We start from the raw sequence: 24,046 nt of genomic DNA on the forward strand, positions 1-24,046 counted from the left end.
TTTGTGAATTGTTGACACTTTTTTATGCCTCTGTGCTGTTTTAATTGTTCAGAAATCGAGACTGACTAGTACGCAGCTTTAAATGAGACATGGTAGTGACAGATCATTTCTCAGCTCAGGATTCGTGCTGTTCCGCCTTCAAGAAAATTATACAGCAGAGATAAATATGATGATGTTCGTTGCCAATGCACACAAACCGCCTGAATCCATGCTTCAACCTCGCATGTCCCTTTCAATCAAAAACAGTCCTCGGCAGTCTGATCTGCCCACTTTCTCCCGCCCACAGAGACACCCCACACCACAAAGATTCAGCCCGGACCAGGACAATTATCCGGTCCTCTATTAGCCGCCATAATTACTCATGCTAGCTGTATGTGAGCGCAGGCACGTGCTCATTCACATGCCTGTAAACATACATGTGCACATACAGTAAGCACACAAAGGAGGAGTATTTACGTGTTGTGTGTTTGTGTGTGAGAGAGAAAGGGGGAGACAGATGATACACAAAGAGGGAGGGAACTATTGGTGCGATTTGTAATTACAGAAATTAACTATATAACGAGGACAGTGTAATTATAAAGCCTGTCTAATTGCTACTATTACTGAGGGGAAACGATGCAGCTACAGTACAATTAGAGGTGTGTGTTTGTGTGTCTGTGTCTGTGTGTGTGTGTGTGTTCATGCCAGTTCTTTTCTATTTTTGAGGAAATGTGAGCAAAAAACAGTCGTGTTCATAGCACGTTTGTGTGTGACTGTGTGTGACTTGATTCAACACAATATGTACAACACATTCCTGATAAGATATAATGGTTTTTAAACACTACGGACAGTTTAGTCATCACATGGAGAACGACCCATTGTATAAATTTGGATTGAAATTGCATATTTATAACAAAAAGCCTGTGTTACAAATTGAAAATGTGGCATTTAAAGGACATGATATTTACCAGACAGGGATCCTCTAAAGAAGAAGGTGTTAGCTGCATTGTGGGAAATGTTGGATCCAGTGTTTTTGGAGGTTGGGCCGTGCCAGAGGCTAAAACACTACAAGTCAGAATATCGTGGTCTTTGCTTGTTTGATTCTGACCAACCTTTTTCAGTTTGTCTCTTGTGAGGTAAAGGATGGACGTGTAGTATGAAATCCCTGAATTTCCCCTTTAATTTAAGAAATCTAAAACATGTTTTTATTTATTATAAAATAATCCAAACTCTTCGAAGCATCTGTGTTTTGTGTTTCTCAACGCAAGCATCCGTAAAAGGTCTTTGGAGAATAAAGTCGTGACAAATGATCATTGTTATAAAACTGCAGATCAAAGAATAAGTATTAGTATGTACATAATATATTACACTGCTGAAACTCAAGATCTGAAGTATTAAGTAATTTCCTGTCGGAAATATCTCAGTACACTTAACAGAAGAAACAACCATTTCTTTACTTTTTAATTTGACTTATTACTAGTAAGAACCTTCAATTAATTGTTTTTTACTTATTTTTGATGTGGCATTTTTTCCAGAGCAGTAGTTGCGACAAAATAAATAAAAACAGTAGTCAAAATAAATGCTTTCTACAAGTGTTTAGTTGAACCATTGTCCCACAATAGATCCTTTTCACGGCAGACATTTTGGCTTGTCAAAGCAGTAAAAGCACAGGCCAATAATGTTAACGATGGCTCCATTCTATTAAGTGTCCCAGTAAGCCATGGCAGTGAGTGAGCATGCACAACACCAGAACCCTGGAAAGCAGCTCACCTAAATGAAATGCAGCCATTAATTTTATAAATTCCACCTTCTGCTTTGACAAGTGAAAAATGTCTGTAGTGAAAAAGCACAAAAGAAAATGAGTTGCTACCGTACAAGCAGCCACAAAACACTTGAAATCGCCTGGTTTGGTGAGTTAACTCCACAAAGATCTCCAAAAAAAGTTGACTTTTTATTCTAGACTGCAACATTTAAAAGGTTTACAGCATTGTAGCTGATTTAACAAGAGACAACTGAACTTGTTGTAGCAGAAATAACACTAACAATGATCTGTTTAATGTTCAACGCTTGGACCTCGAAACTGAATTCAGCCATCAGTCCTTTTATATTTTACACCTGTTGCTTTCCCTACAGTCACATGTCAGTGCGCCTTACACTTAAAAGGCCTATTGACGTCCATTATTGCACATACTGTATCATTTTCTCTACATTGATTAGGTGCATTGATTTTCTTTGTATACTAATTGCAAAAGCAGTACAGGACAATGTGACAGGTAGTATAAGTGCACTCTGTGCACAGCACAGCATAATAACACGATCACCTCATCATTTCAGTGCTAAACACTCTTTTCAGTCTGTACGTCAAAGCCGCTGAGGTTCAATACCCAGACATTTATAGGAATACCTCACTGAAAACCAAAAGTATCTCACTCATAAAAAATCATACCTTAATACACACACGGTGAGCCCCAATCTATAGCCACGATATCAGAAAATATACATTGTTATGGATGAATCCATTGGGATCCATCGATATCTAATCAGCCATGCAGCGCAGCACAATCTGAATGTCTGAGTGATATCCATACACTCGCTCACTTTCCACGCAGCCGCGGCCTTGACTGAGCGCTACACGTAGTGGATTGTTTTGCCTCAGCGTTCCAGGCTTTCCTTGGCCTTGATCGAAAAATACCTGCTGTTTAGAGAAGTAGCCGCGCTGTCCTGTGCGCGCACTGGAAGCGTAGCAGAAAGACAGATGCGAGGTGTGCCGTTTGCACTACAATGAGAGGCACTTCTTGTACAAATGTGAGCCCGTAACTGCGAAATGTATAGAGCAACTGCACGAAGGTCACGGAAACACATCCCAGCCCGCGGTGGTCAGAAATATCTCGAGCATTTCTTCCGTAGTGTTTTACTAAATGTTTGGAGATTTTTACAAGCAGGTCACACAGTCTCAGCGGGGCCAAGGCTGAAAATGCGATGCTAATTTGGACATCAGTTTGAACAAGTCTACCCACAATGCATTGGCAGGGTTTTAAGTGTGATGCATGACTTTAATTCCGTTAGTGGAATGTGGTCAGAGATCCAGCTGAAAGGGAGAAGAGGACGGAGAGGAGGGGAAGGGACAAATGTAGAAGGAATAAAGAGAGAAAGAGGAGAGGAAGGAGAGGAGTGTGAGGAGAGGGAGGAGGTGGAGGAGGGGAGGGTTGCATTCCTCCACTCCCCCACCTCCCCCTCGTCCGAGGGGTTTTTGGATGGGGCGAGGGCCAGCGGAGAGGGAAGGAAGAGGTGGAGGCTGGAGGAGAGGAGAGAGGAGAGGGATGGAGGGAAGGGGAGGGGCCGGTGTGGCTTTTGTCTGCTTCCCACGTTTCAAAGCCAGTCTTGAAAAATGAATAGACAGAGGAAAATCAATTGCATGACCTTCACAGAGAGAAAGAGAGAGATTGAGAGAGCAGGAGAGGGGGGGGAGAAGGAGGAGAGAGACAGATTATGGAAGGAAGGAGCAAACGAAAAGGAAAGGCTGAAGGGAGGAAAAGTAAAATGACCCATGATGTTCATTCCCATTCAGTGTGTGTGCGTATGTCTGTGCGAGTGTGTGTGTTTGTGTGTGCGCGGGTGTTTGTACCTATTTGCACAGCGCACTGAAGGATAAACCCTTTTATTTCAAATCATTTATATTTCAAAACCTCTTTGTATTGAGTACATTTTGCTTTGGGGATCAGTTGTTTTTTTTTTTCTATTTCCCTGCCTTTTTAAATGTCACATTAAAGGATAATTCCGTTTTCTTTTCTATTTCTTATTTTTGTAGCTTGTGATAACATTGTGCTCGCTCGCCACACTAATTGAAGAGCAGCAACACTGCTGAAAAGCAGTCGGACAACACAGGAGGGTCAGCGGATCAGACAGGATGTAAACAAGCCAGTTTGAGTAGTAATTCTACCATTGAGCTTTACTTTCTTTTCCAAATAAGTTGTTTGTTTAAAGAGTAACTTAAATAAGGCTGGATATTAGTGTTTCACTGCACTCTCATCCTCAAAGTTTGAATGTGTTTTACCTCTGAGCACACCCTGCGTCACTGTGAGGGTGTGGTCAGAAGTAAGCTTAGCTGGAGTTAACTTCTACATCACTTGAGCACGGTGAGAAGATCAGCTGCTCTGAAAAAACAAAAGATTTGGATGATCATGTTGTGATTTTCACCTTTTTTTAAAAACTTTGTCCCGAGGTGACATGTCATGTTGGTGTTGCTGACTTACATTGAGTGAGAGTGGTGTTACATATAACCATACTATAAAATGGTATTTTAGTATCTTTCTTTACTTGTAACATTTTCTTTAAAAATGAAGAACATCATATGTGCAAATAATGGCACAATTCAAACGGGATCGAAAATGTCTTCCTCCCTCCCCATTGACTTCTGTACAGTTTCTTTCCAAATAGTCCAATGGGGCTCATCTGAATGGGCGGGCCTCTCTACATAAAGAAAGACAGCATGACCCATCGCGCCCTTGTGGCTGGCTGGTACTAAAACCCATACTGACATGGGTCGGACTAAAAACTCAAAAGTACACGTCAAACGTCTAGAAACTTTGGTTTTAAAGGTGCAATATGTAAGAATGGGCCAGCTGTTGAATTCATATTCACGACAACCACTAACTGCTACTTAACTGTTATTGCTACTATGTAGCTGCTGTTAGCTAGTTGACTCAGGCATGAAGCTAGCGGCCCGGTGTGGGAGTTCGGAGAACCGTGTTGTGTGTCTTGATTGACCAGGTCTAGCTGGTTTGCACACTAGATAGCTCTGCCACGCCAAAACGTCACAGCTGTCATTTCTCCACATTCTGTAAATATTTCAGTACATTTTTGAATGTTTTCAACTAAAATTCTCACATATTGCACCTTTAATTAGTCATTTCTCGATACTGCCGCTCCAATGTCCAATCACTATTGCATAGTCTTTGGCTCTAAATGACGTCACCCACGCAAGAAGGCAGCCCCCATATGTGGGTGTTTGGCTTCATTTATGTACAGTTGGAGGAAGTGGAGATGCGTCGACCATCTCTAAATACAGTCTATGGTAGAGACTGATCTGTGTTGGATTTTTGAGGCAAAAACACAATACTTATATTTGAGAGTTTTGCCACAACATGACGAAACATACTGGATAAGGATCGCTTCAATTTGTTAATTAAAGAATTGCGAAGATAAACTTTTCAGTGCTCTATCGCTTTCTAAATCAGCTCAAACATATCTTTGGCATTTCTGTGGTGCAATTTCCTGTTTCTTATTAACATGCACATTAGTTAATATCAGCATATCTGCGATAAGCTAGTATCTACAGTATAATCAATAACATAAGCCATGCTGATAAATAACTTGGTGAGAACAGTCTTATCATAATGAATAGAAGCTCTGGCCAGAACCACATTGTGAAAAATTTGAATTTTCCTCAGTTGGTGCATTTTTAATGAAGTTATCCAGGTTATTATAGATTTTTTTCCCATGAAATTTAAGTCAAATTTATGTTTTCTCTCTCCACAAATTTGTAGCAACTCAGCCTTTAGCAGGTGCAATACAGCAGGTGGAGAACCCCTCAGTCTTTTACAAGGTACAGTACAATGACAACTCACTGCCAGCAACAGGGGCAGCTGAAGTGTTTTACTGTCTCTGTTAGTGAGGTCAAACACACCTCTCTCCTCCCCAGCGTTGGTGACATTGACTTTCATTCAGCCTCCGCTCGCTCCCTCTCTATCTCCCGCTCTCCTTCTCCGCTCTTTCACTGCCTCTGTCTCCCTCCCCTCCCTCCTGCCTCCCCCACCTCTTCGCGCTCTCCCCGCATCTGCCTCCCCTCTAATTCACGGCGTTTAAAGCAGCCGGGGCTTTTAAGGGAAGTTAATTGCACTCAAATTATGTTCGACCGCAAAAGGAGCGAGGGAGCGACGGAGGAGAGACACAGAGATGGAGGAGAGATGGAGGGAGGGATGGATGTCAGAGTGAGAAGATAATTGCGCCAGAGAAGGGACGCTGCGATTAGGGTCACTCTTTCTCTCTCTCTCTCTCTCTCTGTCTGTCTGTCGAGCGGCCGAAACGTCACATTTGGATGGTAGTAAACAACTTGGCAGGTGATCGGGCTCTTGTTTTGAAAGGGTGAAAAAGACGGCAGCGGAGCAAGACTTGAGAGACGAAGACCGATAAGAAGAGAGAGAGAGGGGAAGATCTGTTTGATTCCCTTCCTAACCTGAAGTTAAAAAGGTCGACACTGCAGGGCTGGAAAGGCAGCCTCTGTATATGTGCATGTAGAGGGGATGTATAGGTGTGTGTGAGTGTGTGTGTGTGTGTGTGTGTGTGTGTATGTGTGTGGCCATCACTCATGGACTTAACTGGGACTAAATTATGTATTAGACAGAGGTATAATGGAAATCATTCAAATGAAATTTCTATCTTTTCTTCTCGTGGAGCGCTGGGGAGACCCCGAGAATTGACCTGCGAGTCAGACTATAATTAACGTGTCCGATCGCGCCCAGTCCCATTCTGTCTCCTATTCCCACAATGAAATTAAACCTCGCGGCAGAGTGCTGGGAAGCTAATGAAATGGGAGTGTGACAGAAAGGGCCGACCCAGCGATCTCAGGCGCACACACGGGTCCGCGTCCGGGTCCAGGTGCACATTATTACACGCGTGTACACAACAGCAACTCGAGTCTTGCTTTCTAGTTTTACTTAATCAAAGTAATTGCCGACATCTGGGGACAATGAAACAACAAAGTCAGACTGAGGCGAGGAATGAGTCATCAGACAACCAGACAGGTTATAAACAACAACAGTTTAGCTGATTGTTTGGAGGTGAAACCAAAAATCAGTGCAGCTAAAAAAATGTTGGCAATAATCCCTTATTGCTGGTGCTTCAATTGGGCCATTAGTCATCAGTGTAAAGTGCTGCCTCATTAGATTTCTCTCCAAATGAGTACCATTACTTACTTCTTGACACTTTTTATTGAATATTGAATACTCGTGGTGTATTTACTGTGAATTTTACACCAAATAGGTCTGATTTCTGCGAGCCACGAGAAGGAAAAGCTACAGCTGTGTGAGGTACAACATGTGGTGTAGTTGAGTCTGAAAGCTGCTTAATCACAGCTTAGATTTCCACTAAAATCTTTTCAGAGCCCAGCTGCTAATACGTGTCAATATTACATGTTTTAATTAAACTACCCTCAAATTAATGGTGCACTTTATAAGATGAAGTTGAAAACCAACCAGCCCCGTCCAATCCCAGTCCAAAGCTCCCATTTTCGTGGTGTAAGCTAGCTGTGATATGCTTGTTTTGAGTGTCAATTCGACAGGTGGCCAATCATTCACCTTTAAGGATACCTTGAGGAGTTTAAACAATGTTTATATAGGTCTGTTCGTCTTTTGTTCATCGAGGGTTTGTGCTGTTAAAATGCAAAGAAGCGTAGCAGTGTGTCATTAAAGCACCAAAGAAGAAGAAGAAGGCTGAAAGCTAGCAAACACAGTTTAAAACTTTATACGCAACTTTATTCATGAAATTGGCTTTGCAGTTTCTTAAGAGAAAGGACATTAATTCACCACTCACAGATACACATGATGGATTATCAGTCAGTCTTTATTTGTATCGCGCCAATTTCCAAAAGTCATTTTCAAATTGAGCAGGTCTAAACCACACTCCTTGATTAATTTATTTACACAGGCCAACATTACGCAGGCACAAGCACTTGGCGACAGTGGTGAGAAAAAACTGCCTTTAAACAGGCAGAAACCTCGGAGCAGAACCGGACTCAGTGGTGGGTGGAGATCTGCCTTCATTTATGATCCAATTCATCCACTGCTTATTGCACAAACAATGACAGCTTGCACTTACAGGTACGGTAAATGCCAAATGAGTTTGACTACTTTGGATATTTGATCAGAACCTGCATGATCATCTAACTGCTTGTGTTTCTTGTCCAATCAGACTTAGTTTGAGTGACAACGCAGCATTCGCAGATCTTGGCAATGAACTCGGTGACTACAGGAATGATAACCAAAACTATTAGGAAAAAAATTAAGAATGCACAGTTTTTTGTCAAATGAGGGATCTTATGAACATTTTGGGTTGGGTCTGCATTCTTAGATCCCTGCAGTTAACTTAGTGAGGATAATGTCATTCCTGATGGGAACGAGAGCTAGGACTACAAAAATAAGACCCGAGTTGAACGACAACAACATTTTCTTGAAATGATTTTGGACGATTAGGTTTATGATTAGACAAGATATTACAGGAGTGATGATATATAACAAACAGAATCATGCAGGACCCTTTCACTCACACACACACGCACACACACACGTATAGAAGTAGGGGTTCACAGCACCACTACAGAAGGATCTTTGTTCTCGGGGTGAGATACCAACACCGCTCTCTCTTCACATGTGCACACATTCGTGCATGTGTCCACACACACACACGCACACCAGGTCCAGTGTTTTGGTTTCCTGGCTGCCCTATTGTACCCTGGCAGTCTTTAATAAATGGTCCTCTGTGTATTTGTGTGTGTGTGTGTGTGTGTGTGTGTGTGTGTGTGTGTGTGAGAGTGTGTAGACTCATCCGTCAGCCCTCCTGGCCTCATGTCACATCCAGCGTTTCCTCCGCCCCGCTGACACTACTCAGCACTACTGATCACCCACCATCACCTTCACTCCTCCAGGGATCTGTGGCACACACACTCGCACACTCCCACACTATATATGTCTCTTTGGTTGTGAGGCATGCACAAACTATCTTCCCCGTGTGTGTGTGTGTGTGTGTTTGTGTATCCTTTTTGATTCTTTCTCATCTGGTCATGATGGGGGTTGCTTCCTCCTCCAGACTCCCCTGCGCTGCAGCTCCATCGCAGCCCCACAAGGGAGCCTGACAGGCAGGCAGAGAGCGAGCTGGGCTCCCCATCCCCCCTCCAGGCAGCGACTGGCGAGGCTGAAGGGTCCCAGCACCAGACCCCCTTTCATAGGCCTGAATGGACCTGCCTTATTTATATTCACACTCCGTCACACAGGGGGACCCCAATCTCACAATGCCACTGTGGCTTTGTCCGGCAACTCTGTATTTATGTGTGTGCGTGCAAGTTTGTGTGTGTGCGCGGGTATTTGTGTTGTTTAATCGGAGGGCATGTTGCCGCTGTGTAGTCTGTGCATGAGAATTCATTGCTGTGTGTATTCCTGAAGTGTGTGTGTGTGTGTGTGTGTGTGTGTGTGTGTCTATAGCTCTAATGGAATGCCTCCCTCTTCTATTCACTGGACCCACATCACAAGCAGGCAGCTGGGCAATATATATATGTGTGTGTGATTGTGTATATGTTTGTGTGTGTGTGCGTGTGTGTCTGTCTGTGTGTGTGTGTGTTCCGACCCTCCCTCTGCGTTCAGTTGTAACCCAGAGCAGCGCTTTCATTTTTCTGTCATAACGTGTATTGATTTCCCTCAGCCTTGCAGCGACACAAACACACACACACACACACACACACACAGAAACACACACACGCGCACATCCGATGATCCTTAAAGTCACGCACACGCATGCACACATTCATATGCTCTTGTAGGCACACATTTCGCGCGCACGCACACACATAGTTTGTCTCTGTCGGATAAGGAACATTGTGTTCAAAAGCAGCCCTGTTGGGGTGAGATTAGTTCTCACGTATGGTCCCCACTTTTGCAATCGCACACTCGCAGGTGCACACACACACCGTCACATACTCTTTTTGACATAAAACAGTAAATACGGCTGATTGCTAAATTAATCTTCCACGTCACCGCGGCCCCTCATGGCCGGCTTTGCTTGGGAGAAAGTGATCACTCTCGCCTTCCTTAGTGTTTTCTCATTTTCCCGGCCGTACCCTCGCTGCTCCTCTCATACCTATCTTCACCCCCCCTCCCCTACCTAACCACCTCCAACTCTATTTGTATTGTAATTGCCTTGGTAAACAGCACCACTTTGGCACTGAAGCAGCTCTGATAGCTTGTGTTTGGGATGCATTAAGAGAGGCGATGCAGACGCTACGTGTGTGTGTGTGTGTGTGTGTGTGTGTGTGTGTGTGTGTGTGTGTTTGTTTGCGTGTCTGGCGGCAGTTGAGCGGTGTGCGTCACATAGCAGCCCCCTCCTTATGCTCACTTTCTTTTTCTTTTTTTAGACAGCCGCGACCGTTTCGGTCGATTCTTCTGTTTATCAGACATGATTGGTTCAAGTCTCACTTTTCATTTCGGTGCAGAGTCAAAGATGTCACAGAGATGCAGCGTGATTACAAAACCCCGCTGAGTCACATTTACAGATGATTCTGTATAATTACTAATATGTCATAGCTGCATTCATCTGAGAGTGGGGTAGCTGCCAAGTTCATTAATATCGCTTTACTTATAGTTACAAAACGCAGCTTCACCTGGAGTTCTTTCACCTCATGTAGTTATTTTCTCATCCAGAAAAGTGAAATTTAACGTTTGAAAGGATGCATCTCAAAGGATGCAGTGATTTTTTCTTACTCTTTCTGACATTTATCAGGAAAGGATACGAACAAATCGGTCTTTAAAATGTATTTTTAAGTATTTCTTGCATGTCATCTCCTGTCTCACTCTCATCCTATTTCCTGTCACTCTTCAGCTGCACTGTCCAATAGAAATCCATGAAAAAGGCCCCAAAAATTGATTTTTATGCTTTTATTAGTGAGTTGACTGTAGAGAGATGACATACAATCAGAGGAGAGAGAGATGGGCACAACGTGCAACACAAGGACTCAAGCTGTGAACTTTGCAGTTAAACCCTGAGAGCTCCTCTTTTTACAACATTTAATTTTCCATCGTAGCGAAATGATTTCATACATATTTTTGATTTAACTGCAATTTTCCTGTCTCTAAAGTACATTATGTGCTAGTTAAACTCACACTGCCTCAGATTTTCCTTAATATGTAATGATAAAATTTGTATGAGTGGTAAGAGTGACCAGGGATCTTAAAACTTCTTATCTTATCATGACTCTCAAAAGTCTATGTAAGTGTCTGATGTGTGTTTGTCTCCTTTCTCTCTGCAGTAAGACGGTCATCCCATTCTCTGGCTACCGACATGTTTGAGCAGCACCTAGGGGCGCACCTCCTGCAGGTAACGACCACAGCACCCACACCCTTCGTCTTCTTCTTCTTCTTCTCTCATCATTAAAATTATATAGCGTCGCTGCTGTCCCGTGACAACCATGTTCCCAAAACTTTCCACAAGTTCAGAAAAACTTCAGATGGGTTTTCAATTGGTTTGTTAAGCTTGAGAAGCAGAATTTTCTCAACCCTTAAAGGAACGATCTTTATCCCTCTGTTTGTCTGAAAAGTTTAAAATCTGTCGAGTATTTTCCCTGACAGACGAGCACATTTGTCTCATAAGTGACTGCCTCGCGCTACAGGGTGTCACTCCCGACTCAAGTCTTCCTCCCTTCGGTCTCTCGGACTTACATTTTCCGAGCAAACACATGCTCTCGCATTCGCACACATGGACAGGCGCACATCTCATAAACCTCAGATGCTCGGACGATATCGCCGGCTGCCAAAGAATGCCTCCCTTTGCACTGACAGATGAATGGAGCCTGAGGGGGATTCTAGGGCAGGAGGGTCTGCGGGGATGACGAAATGCAGGATGTAGAGACAAAGGCTCAGAGAAGGTAACACTGCAGATTGTACTTTAGACAAGGAGAGAGAGTAAAACCTTGAAGGGTGTTAATGCCTTTTATGTAAAGTTTAAAGGCGCTATACAAATAAATTTGCCTTTCCTTGGCTGAGAAGGAAACAGGTCGGAGTGGGAGAAAGAAGACGGGAGAAGAGGCTGAGAGTTTTTCGAAGTGAGAAGGTTGTGGTAAAACAAAGAAACGTTACATATGTCTGCTCTCTGCCGGCATTTTAAAGAGGAAGGGGAGGCTTAGGGAACGGCGCTGATAGAAATCAAATTAACGCTCCAGAAAAACTGTATGAGTCTTCCCTCCCAGCCGTCCTCCCGCCGTAATAGCCTGATAATTGCACTTTAGTTCTCCGACATTCAGGCGGCTGGTTTCTCCTCGCCCGCGACACACGACGCCCCACACCCCGGCCACGCATTTGCATACTGGATGTGTCAGTTGCATAAATTACCACTGCCACTTTAAGCACTGGGCCGCCAAAATAGCAATCATTCTTCTAGAGCAAAGTGGCCCTGGTCTGTGCGCCTGTGTGTGTGTGTGTGAGGCTGTGTCGGCTCACTCCTGGATGCTTGTTATGACGATTAGTATTATTCTCTGAAGCAGTCCTCTCTAATGGTCTGGCTGTATACCTTTCACTTCTCATTAGAATCACTGCAGGCTGTAATGACTCTGGTTCTATCTGTGTCTGTGTCTGTACTGGTGTCTGGGTGTGTGTTTATGTGTGTGGCCGGAGAACCAGGACGAAGCTTTGGTTCTGAGTTTATTACAGCTGATTGAAACAGCTCTGGTCTATGAGCTCAGTTCCTCGTATCGCTCTGCTCTATTTGTTTATGTATGTTTGTATGTGCGCACTCGTCCGAGTGCATGACTGTGTGTGTGTGTGTGTGTGTGTGAGTGTGTGTATGCACATGTGGCATTTTAGCTCCTGTGCTGCTTTCTGTGTATTCAGTAATGCACTTCTTGTTGACAGCTGTTGTGTGTAGCTGCAGCTTGCATCTATGGGAGTGTTTCGTGTCTGTTCACTTTATGCGTGTGTGTGTGCACGTTTGTGTGTGTGTGTGTGCACACGCGCTTGTGAATTGAGAGAAGAGGCCGAGGGGTGACGGGTTGTTTGTTCTCTAGCTCATTGTAATTTGTTCGATACACACTAATTGCTCTAATTTGTCTGTCTTGTTTCTGTTTGCCTTTGTGTGTGTGTGTGTGTGTGTTTGTGTGTGTTTTTTTATGTGACAGTCTCTGGATGGCTTTGTGTTCGTGGTCAGTATTGAGGGACGGTTCCTCTACATCTCAGAGACAGTTTCTATCTACCTGGGACTCTCACAGGTAAGACGGCCTCATCGCACACACACTCACACTCACACACACACACACTGGAATAATCCTTTGTATACAAGTGCATTTGCACACATGTGCCTATCTTCTGCTTACACTTTCATATCCCCTCCCAGGAGTGTGTGTGTTTGTGTGTGCGTGTGTGTGTGTGTGTGAGTGTGAATATCTTTGACTGCACTCTTTGCGCTCATCTCTGGAGTGCAACTCTCTCGGGGGCAATGCTATTCTCTCTCTACCTCTCTCTACCGCCCTCTCTCCCTCTCCAGGTGCTCACCTCTGTTGATTGCCTGTGGCCTCTTGTACTGTGAATGTTAAGTCCTGCCATTTTGCCCAGATGCATAAATAATAACAGTAATTACTGGCCCAGCAATCAAAGTGTCGCCCCAGCGCGCTGGGCCTGTCTAGGGGAACAAATCGATAGGCATCTTAAAAGCCACATTGATTGTAGGGAGGGGGAAAAACACCAAGGGGGATGGGAAGATAGATAGAGACAGCCGGAGAGAGAAAGAGAGGGGGAGGAAAAGGAGGAGAGGTGTGATAAGAGAGAGATGTTTGGAAGTAAGAAGAATCGGTACAGCATGAGAGAGGCAGAAAAAGAGGACAGTTAGTGCTACAATAACACAAGTAACTGAGTGGTTTTTTAAACGTGGACATTTGCCGTGATTGAGGGTCTGCCCTTGGCGACTTTAAAGCTCAGTCTTGGGACAATACTCACACTCTGTATGTATGTTGAATGAGTCATCGGTCACTGTAAACACTGGCTGTGATGAGATGGCTGAGATGGGGGACAAAATCCGCCATCCAATTCTGTATAAAAATGCACTGTAAAGTAGGGCAGACAAATCAAGTGGGTATCTGCCAAAGTTGCAGCCGTTTTCGTACGACATGACTGTAATGTCTGAATATAATATGGACAGGGCTTCCTTGCCAAGCCGTGGCAGAAGGATGCTCGCTGGTAGGTTTGTTTCCAGGACACGACACGGACAAGTGAATAAGTTATTTTCAACTGAACTTTGAATTTTGCCCTCCATTTCTTTAGTTAAATTTATACTTAACACAAAGGATTAACTGGAGTCCCAACATCACCTGACGTCAGTTTCAGTTTATATTTCAGCATTGAATTTCACCCATTGATGGCACCAGATGGATGTATTATACAGGCCATATTGTTCTTTAATTATACTACTCACAGTAACTGTGTTGGCACTCTAGGATATAGAGCAACGATGGGATGATTCCCATTGTCTCATTACTCAGTAGGAGACTCGTGCCAGTACTGCTCCGTGCAATCACCAATCATCAAGTTTTTTCCTCCTTTCACTCGATATGATACACAGCAGAAATCCTTGGAGAGCAAGTTTTCATTGGAGGTGTGTTTATTTGTTGAGTCTTTCTTCAACTTCCTTGAAGAGTATCCAGCTGAAAAGCGATGCATTAGTGTCCTCTATGGTCGAAAGTTTCAAGCCAAGTTTCTGTCATTGCTTCTTCAACTAAGTTTGGGGGTTTGTTCAAAGAGCCCTGGATGAAAAAATTGACAACCGCTAACATCCAGCTTTTGTCTTCAGTGGAAAAGGGTACAATCTGTATTCAGTCAGAGGCTAAATGACTCTGCAGTGGTCACGAATCGGGTGGACACGCTACTTTTTACCCCCTATGCTATGACGCGCGTTGAAGTTACGGACGGACATTGCCGTGTGAATACTCTGCCATCTGTCTCTGTTCAAGCAGCGCTCCAACATCGTTCAGTCGGAGCTGAACAGAGATGAGAAAGACGCGAGATGCCTCACTCCTTAGCTATTTCCATCATCAGCTTCGGACAAAACATCTCTTATTCAGAGTGCTGATTGTTGTTGATTTAGAGTTTTTAGAAACAAGTTTTAACGTCTTCTGGATGCTGCTTTCTTCTGTTCACTGTTTTCCGGTGCATTCGCGACATCGAACGTGACACACCAGAATAAAGCAAACAGGCAGACTCATCTGCTGTCAATAGGAAATGAGTCAGTCGTCTGTTTTTAGCTCTGACGTAAAAATGGTGAGTGTGGTTGGGCGTGGTCGCAGTTGTCCTCTGTATCACCACATCCAATAGTAATGTCACGGCCTACTAAAAACAACCTGCAGTACACCTGTACATCAGTGCAGCAAGGTGAGACGTTTAAGAAGATTTTCCAGGATTGTTAAGCTACCTCTTTGGAGCTGACAAAAGCTAGCGGCACGCCAGCCTCGGCAGCTTCACATTATGAAGAGATCTCTTCAGAGCCAGGATAGAGAGGAAGAATGATCACAGTGGCCAGTTACTCTTTCAATGAACATATGGGCGTGCGATTATTGTCTTACGTGCAATAATCGGGTTTCTTGGCTCTTCACTTTGCAAAGACAAATACATAAATAATGCACACACACACACTCACACACACATAACGATTAAAACACATGAGGGCAAAAAAATTCAAAGATAAGCAGCCAATACGGACAAGCGGTGAGAGAGATGTGGAAGCCAGAAGACGGGACAAAAAGGGAAGATACAGAGAAACAGAGAGAAACATATAGAACCAGACAGACAATTACGAGAGAGAAAGACAACAAAGGAGAGGAATATGGGAGAGAAAGAGAGACAGTGGTAAAGAGGAGAGAGAGCGTCTGAGTGTGTAAATAGAGTTTAAATGTGCAGTAGGAATGAAATTCGCCTTGGGATCGCCTAGGTAAACAAGACAGCCGAGGCTTTTGGTGGAGATGCTAATAAAACAGAGCTGTTCTTATCAGCTGAGCAGATGGCCTAACCCATCACATCTACTCAAACAGGGCCTAAGCCATCAGCATTCTAATGAAATTATTTATGATCGAAGATTACGTTCAAAACCTTGAACATACAACGCCACGTTTACCTTCCTGAGGAGATGAGAGCAGGCGGGTGGGGACGGAGGGGGTTTATGATGAGAAAGAGAGGCAACCCGAAAGGGCAGATGGAATTAGGAGTTGAGGAGATGAGTTAGGGGGATATGAGAGTATATAGTGTGTTTATGGACACAAGAGAAACATACAAAAAGAGAGGAAGGAAAGGTGGGAGGGAGAGGACGAAAACACTTTGCTGGGGAGTGGAGGCGAGGCGGTCACAGGGGAGAGAGGAAGGACAGACAAACAAATGATGTTCTGAGTGAAAAAGTGTAACTGGTGGTTTGTTTTAGAGGGCAAGTCGCCCCCGTGGACCGCCCCTGCCCTGCCGTCTCCTGTCCCCCCACTGTCTGACCCCTCTGCCCTGGCTTACACCCTGGGCATCTCCCCTGACAGGGGGGTTGCTTAGCCGGCTTAGCCCAGGTCAGGCACCTTGACCAAGGGCACAGCCTGCCGCCCACTCCCCTGACGCCTCCAGGTATCATTTTTCTTCACACTGGGTCTCCAGGCCGGAAACACGGGGATAAACCTGGGAATGCCACATCGCAGAAGGGGGGGGGGAGGTGAGTAGGGAGGGGGCGTGGGAGGAAGTAGAGAAGGATGGATGGAGGAGAGGACGAGGAGACAAAAGGCTGGAGAAGGATTGGAAGGATGGAGAAGTAAGAATACGAAAAGGGATAAATGGGGTAAAGAGAAGGGAGGAAGGGTGGTAGATTAAGGGAGGAGAGAATTGATCTGGGAATGGTTAGTATGCAGCCTCCGCTCCCCCTCCCCCCTCTCCCCCTCCCTGCCTCTCTCCTCTCCCATCAGTCAGTGAGGGCTGAGGGCTGAGAGTGTGTTGTGGACCACTGCCCGGATGCCTCATACATATTAAAGCCCCCTGCTATTATTTATATCATGTCTCTCCTTCCCCTGCTTGCTGCCCTCCTCCTCCCTCCTCCTCCCCCCCTCCTCCCCGACCACACCACACCACACCGCCATACATACGTGCACGTGACACACACACGCAGGTTCACACAGATGCGCTGACAGACAACCGCTCACACAAACAGTGACACACAATGACGTGCGGAGACACAAAAACCGACAGTCTAGTCACATACGCGGAGAAACAGAGGCGCGCCGTGTGCTTGCATACACACAAACACACACACACACACACACACACACACTCGGAGAGATTTGAATGATCTCGGTCTCTCCTCACGTCTCCCTTCGCGCCACATTCTATACCTGTTTTTATGTCTGAGCCTGACTCATCCTCTCAATCGCTCCGTCTCTTTCTCATCTTCTCATTTCTGTCTGATCTTTTTTTCCAATCCCTCCCTCCTGCCCGTGATGGAGAGATATTATACGGATAGGTCTTAAGCCCGGTAAAGCCCATAAGGACCTGTTTGTCTCTCTACCTTGTTTTCCAATACCACAGGGCCAGGGGGATCGTGTCTCTTTCAGATGGCCGGTCCAGTGTTCAGTGAGCAGAGGTAAATGTAGTCCTTGTTTAAAAAACGACAAGAATTCCCTTTGCAGAAGAATCGCTATTCATAAAACACAAACAGACACCTTGACCACAGACAGACGACAGATCTCGATATAATCAGCTATAAAATACGTCTAAAGTGAGGTTCATCTAGAGTTTTAGAAACCAAACCCAGTCCATTTACTTGTCAAATATCCAGCCTCTTAGTGCATAGATGCAAACTCTTAATTTTTAAAACATTAATGAACGAGTCAGTTTTGATGTCAGAATCAAAAGGAATGTGGCAGAAGGGATCCAGCACCTAGTAATTACACTGCCGACGTTATATCTGCATAATGAAGCGAAGAAGGATCAGAAAGAAGCACTTATCCTGTACATTCAGGGTGTTGTGAAGCTTTCATATAGCCTCACCGCATTAATACACAGGGTATTTAATTTTTAATGCCTTAAACATACATCTAAAGGATGTTTTGTAGAAATCAACAGAATTTGCAGAAATGCTTCTTCTTAAAGAGTTACAGTACTAATTTAGTTCCTTTTTTTCTTGCAACCATCAACTTAGATTGACACTATCTGTACTTAATCACTGTGATAACAGCCAAAACAACTAAAAGCGACTATAGTCAATATTTTGTAGAATACTGTTATATCAAATCGCAATGCTGAAACGATGCGAAAGGAGAATTTCCACCTGAATCTGCAGATCTTGGCTTTTGACAACTTTCATAGCGAGTATTAGCGAGTTGTTTAGACTAGCTGTCTGACCCGCAACTTAGCTGTTTTGGTTAGCTCTTACTAATATCATTTTTCGGCCACAACAGGTAACTGTTTTCAGCAGAGACCACTCTACAATCCTCCTGTACACTACCTGCTCAGCACCAGACATCAGACAGTTAGCAACTAGCTGGTGAACATAGCGGAGCATTTAGTAGCTAAAGAGTCATACTGTATAACTCTTCCAGGAACTGGTGGAGACCAAAAACAGAGCAAAAATTGGACTTACATTCATCAGGTGGACAGAAAGACGACTGTATATGAGTGATAATTTTGCTCTATAACTGCTGGATGTGTAAATAAGAAACAGTGTGCGACCAAGTTACAATTTAAAAGTAATCTGTCAAAGTTATGTTCATAACAGTCAAGTGTGGTTTTAAGTGATGGGCTAGCTTAGCTACAGTCATTCAGAAATTATGCTTGACTTGATTCATTTCACCAAAAAAGTCAGCAAAAATATTTTTTTAAGAGGAAAAGCGAGAATTAAAAAAAAAAAAAAAATCATATTTAGCATGTACCAAGAGATAACAGAACAACGATTATCAGGTGCTCTCTGTGCTCAGAGTTTAATTGATGAGGCGTTTAAGACGTTTGTATCAAGGCATTCGGTGGCGTAGAGGTTAAGATGCTAACATCATGACTGAAACTTTCGTGGTTCATTTGCACCTGGGCACCTTTTATCACATCTTACACCTCTATCTCCAATCATCTTATTTATATTTGGGCTTTAAAATGCTCAGTAGGTTGCCGTTTTCACATGTTCTTTAAAGTCTGGTAGAGGCACATTTTTTCAGTGCCTAGGGTAATTAGTCCATATGGTGCCCATCAAATCTAGTATTTAATAATATGTTTATTACAGGTGGCACAATTATAAAACACAGGGCATGCCCCAGGAGATTTAAACCCCGTCTGGGACTAAGAACCTCTGTCTCTCATCCTCCTTCACTCGGCGGGGTTTCCTCCATCTTTACCCCTCTGTGTTCACTCATCGTCCACCGCCGCTCTCATTCCTCCGCTCCCGCCTTCCCCCGTTCCCACTCCTTCCTCTCCCCCGGCTGTGATGTCCTTGAGGGCCTGCTGAAGCTCCCATAAAGCCTGCAGTAAATGGCTCTAATCCGGTAATAAATGGCTGTGTCCTACAGACAAGGGTGTGAGGCTGCTGCAGCCACGGCTTTATCAGATGGAATGGTATTGGCACACACATGCACAGACACACACACACACACACACACTTTCACACGGATGTAATAGCAGCTGCATACATGCTCTCTCTCACACACGCTCATTTATACAGCTTCAGATGGAATCATATCTGCTCCAATTGTGCTGCTTTTATGGATGCCATGCAAGAGCAGCGCCACTATTACCTTTAAATGATTAGAGATGCGACTGTGATGCATTATGATGATAGGATCGTATAGAGCTGTAGGAGCTGTTGCGTCGCTCTTTATGCCTGCTGGGATAGACTGTAACTGAATGAAGGAGCAGGGAGGGACGTGGGGAATAAGAAGAATAGTAATGTGACCTTTGAAGATACTTGGAGTTCACCTGTTTTTAATCAGCAAATACAATTGATTTTTATCCTCCCCTGGTTTTATTTGTGTAATACTGAAGTCACTCGGTCCTCTGAGACTGGACTTAAATGTATGTGCGTGTATGTGTGTGTGTGGGAATGTCTTACAACCTCCATAGTCCTTGTTGAGTTGTAACCCAGAGCAGCGTTTTCATTTTCCTGTCATAACGTGTATTGATTTTTCCTCTGTGTGTGTGTGCGCGTGTGTGTTTGAACTCGCTCGAGGTATATGTGCTCTTCTGTTTCTGATCCGCGTGTGTGTTTCTCTTCAGGTGGAGCTGACCGGCAGCAGTGTGTTCGACTACATCCACCCAGCGGACCACGTCGAGATGGCCGAGCGGCTGGGAATCAGGCCGCACCTGAGGGCCGAGGCCGGCTGCCTCACGGCCCCTGAGAGCGCTTCCAGCTCCGCGTCCACCTCCTCCCTGGCTGGCACCCCTGAACCAGGTACTGTTTATCAATTTATAGAGAGAAAACTGAGAGAAATAACAAATAAGGAAAAAGAAGATAATTTTTGTTAAATTCTTCTTCTCTTATCCTCAACAGCTCCCTCCAGTCCTCATTCTCCTGCCGACGAGCCTCCCGACCGTGGCTTCTTCATCCGCATGAAGTCCACGCTCACCAAAAGAGGCCTGCACGTCAAGTCTTCAGGATACAAGGTACGATCATTTATCATAATCTGAAAACATACCTTTTATTATTCACACATTCCTATTTACTTGCTTGTTCCTGGAAGGATAAAATAACAAGCAGACCTTTTGTCATTTTGTTTGCCGCTGCCAGGGTTTCATAGCTCTGTCAAGTTGGTCGTTTCAGTGTATTTTATGGCGGTGACCTTATTTCACACCGGACCGCTGCTCGTAACAGTTTACTGCCATCGCAGCTGTAATGTGATCGCTGCTGCATTCTTTAGCTCAGAATCTGACTTTGTGTTGTTTTTATGTTAAATGTATGTTAATGATTGTTCTATTTCTGAGTTCGTCTTGTTGTTTCCGTTATCCTCTTCATCGTGGATTGTGCCATTTGTGACCTTGCGTGAAGGGAACACACACTGTTGTCTTCTGCCCGTCAGGTAATCCATGTCACGGGGCGAATCCGCTGCCGCCCTGCCCTCGTGCCGGGCTCCGCGCGCTCAGTGCGTCGACCGATGGGTTTGGTCGCGCTGGCACACACACTCCCGCCCTCCACGCTTAATGAAGTCCGCATGGAGAGCCAAATGTTTGTCTTCCGAGTGAACATGGACCTACAGGTCACATATTGTGAGAACAGGTAAGAGTTGTGAAAAGAAAACACAAGAATTATTTTTAGTCTTCCAGTGAACTCTGATCCTCCACCAGTTACTGTCCAGACTGAACAAGCTTTCTCCTATAAATATTTGGGCATCTATGTGGATGATGCTTTATCCTGGAGTGCACATAGGAGACTAACAATAACAGATCCTGTTATGGTTTTTTTACGCAGTATGGACAGTTTCTCTGTTCTAGCTGTCTGCACATTGAATACATACAAAGGTAGATTTTTTTAAAAATGTGTAAAGTCTCGTATCATTTTCCAGTGCTTCCACTTTCATGTTTTTTCATGAGTAGCTGGCAGAGTATCCTGCCAGGTGGTGGTTTCAGAAGACACACCTGCTACTGCTTAATAGACAAACGTGTGTTTTTGTTCCGTTTCTTCACAGGATCTCAGAGTATATGGATCTGACCCCAGCAGAGGTGGTGGGACAAACCTGTTACCACTTCATCCATGTAGAGGACCTGGAAAACCTCCGGCAGAGCCACGAGGACTGTGAGTCACATCATCTGCAGTACTGTCAAAAGTACCCTAAAGTCATACCTGAGTTAAAGTAAAGATATCATATAAAAATATTACTTTGAGTGAGTAAAAGTGCAAAATTGTAGTACTTGAGTAAATGTACTTATTAACACTCCATCACTAGCCATATGTAGTGTATTAAATTCAGTGATGAATTGTAACTAAGTACAATTGCTGGAGTACTGTGTTTAAGTACAATTTTGAGATACTTTTACTTTACTTGAGTATTTCCATTTCTGCTGCTTTGTACATTTTGGAGCCAAATATTGTACTTTTACTCCACTACATTTACTGTGATGACATTTAATGTTTTTTCAGTGATGAACTGTAACTAAGTATATTTTCTCAAGTATTGTAGTTAGGGTACAATTTTGGGGTACTTGTACTTTACTTCAGTATTGACATTTTCTGCGATTGCACTACATTTATTTGATAACTTTAGTTACTGGTTACTTTGCAGATTACTACATCAGAGCACAAGTTTCATAATTTTACATTCATTTATTTTATCGGCAATCAGATAAAACAAAAAAATTAATTCCAGCCACAAGTTTTACTATTCAAATGTATGACTTTCACTTTTACCAAAGTAATAATTTAACAGGATATCTTTACTTTTACTCAAGTATGAGTTTTGGATACTTTTTACAACACTGATATGTAGTTTACTAAATTGAGCCCCACCCCTCGTTAGTCTAAACAAATATCTGAACTCGAGGGAGGCTTGATGAATCAAGGAGAGCCTGTTGAAACCTCTTTCTGTCCTGTTGTGATCGGCGCCCTCTGCTGCCGTCATCATGAACTGCCAAACCAATATCTGTCCTCTTCTCTTCCCTCCCCTCATCTTCCGTATCCTGTACCAAATCCTTTCTTTCAACCCTCCACCCGTCTCCTCCCAGTGCTGAGGAAAGGCCAGGTGGTGACCAACTACTACCGCTGGCTCCAGAGGAGAGGAGGCTACCTGTGGATCCAGTCCACCGCCACCGTCTCCATCAACCACAAAGCCCCGCACGAACGCAACGTCATCTGGGTCAACTACGTCCTGAGGTCAGTGCAACCACAGCAGAGACACTTTTTTTTTTTAAACTGGAGGACTGCTGATACGAGCTGAGTTTATATATGCAGGCACCACACTGTGTACAAAGATCCTTTGAAGGGATAGATGATGAAATGCAGAGGGATTATTGGACGAGTCTCACTCCCTCCAACATGTGAAAAACTGACGAGGATACTTTAAAAAACAGTGACATCAAAGCCAAGCACATTACCAGTTAATGTTAATGGTTAAAAACTTAATAGTTATTTTAGATTTTGATATAAATATTGAAGATTGTATTTAAAATTATAAGATGACAGAAATTTGAGTTATCTTAAGTCATCTCATGTTTTATAGATTTTAGATTAACTTGAGGTATTTCTTGCCCTAAAAACAGATAGTTCATTTTTTTTTTCTAGTTAAAATGACAGATTATGATTTATAATTATTTTTTTAGTGAGCTAATTCAATTTAGAAACATGACCTGGACCTTTACAAGCTTTCACAGTGAATACTGATGTGACGGACAGTGAGATTATCTGACTTTTTTCATGAATAACTTTGCTTTTTTTGGTCAAATTTTCTTTATTTACACATTTTTGAGTTAAAATTATTTATCGAACTGGTGTGGAAGTCATTACTCGTGCAGAGTCTCCAGTAACAGCAATACAGCATTACTTACTCACTGTTTAATGTCATTACTCTGAACTGGCAGGCATGATCTTATAAGGAGGCTTTGAGGCTGATTAAAGAAAATTGCTTTCTGTTTAAGTTTAAATTACCTGGTAAATGTGGTATTACTTTTGTTTAAGGCTTTATTTATTTACTACACAGGCACAACAACTGCAGTAACCTCGACAAAATATGCTTTTCCCGTATTTCCCTCTTGTACACACACACACACACACACACACACACACACACACACACTCAGCCAGACACTGATGCAAATATACTCATCGCACACACGCACAACAAACACAGCACATAACACAAATACATGCACAGCGAGCAGCAGTCAGACAAAAACAAGAGGAGTAGGCTGAATTTCAATGCTAATTGGACTGAAGCTATATAATTACAACAAATGGATGTCAGAATTTTGGGGCTGAATGGTGTTTTAGTTAATTAGTGCTGTAATTACAAGAGCTCATTAACTTCTCCAGCAGCCTCCTCCTTGTCTGAGCTTAACTGTGTATAGGTGGGCTGCTGAGTTTGTGTGTGTGTTTCTGTGTGTGTCTTACAGGGCGGGGTCTGCCTACTGTCTGTTTGTCAGTGCTCGTGTGTGTGCGACGAGGGCTGTTGTGAGGACTGTGTGTGTGTGTTAGGTGGAGGTTAGAAGGGTGTGAGGCAGTTTAGCTACTGGAGGTTGTTATTAGGCTGATTATATGTTGTTTCCATCTCTAAGTATTCACTCAAATCAGCACGCCACTAGTGTTTTTTTTTAAAGCTGTAAGTGGTTCTAAGTGGTAGATG

At 43.6% G+C, this 24,046-nt stretch overlaps 1 protein-coding gene and 1 long non-coding RNA gene across 2 annotated transcripts in view; one reads left to right on the forward strand and one right to left on the reverse strand.

Annotated features, from left to right (window-relative positions):
* npas1 (neuronal PAS domain protein 1) overlaps positions 1 to 24,046 on the forward strand; it is a 41,236-nt gene that overhangs the window by 13,335 nt on the left and 3,855 nt on the right. Inside the window, exons 4-10 of the mRNA XM_084351525.1 lie at positions 11,051 to 11,118; positions 12,911 to 13,000; positions 19,995 to 20,169; positions 20,269 to 20,381; positions 20,795 to 20,991; positions 21,401 to 21,507; positions 22,434 to 22,581. Of these exons, the coding sequence (XP_084207651.1) occupies positions 11,051 to 11,118; positions 12,911 to 13,000; positions 19,995 to 20,169; positions 20,269 to 20,381; positions 20,795 to 20,991; positions 21,401 to 21,507; positions 22,434 to 22,581 (898 nt within the window). The remainder of the gene's footprint in view (positions 1 to 11,050; positions 11,119 to 12,910; positions 13,001 to 19,994; positions 20,170 to 20,268; positions 20,382 to 20,794; positions 20,992 to 21,400; positions 21,508 to 22,433; positions 22,582 to 24,046) is intronic.
* LOC311256443 overlaps positions 1 to 24,046 on the reverse strand; it is a 40,582-nt gene that overhangs the window by 9,201 nt on the left and 7,335 nt on the right. The window lies entirely within an intron of this gene.

The sequence above is a fragment of the Pagrus pagrus genome (genome assembly GCF_965226575.1).
Source record: "Pagrus pagrus genome assembly, chromosome: 4".
Classification (NCBI taxonomy): domain Eukaryota; kingdom Metazoa; phylum Chordata; class Actinopteri; order Spariformes; family Sparidae; genus Pagrus; species Pagrus pagrus.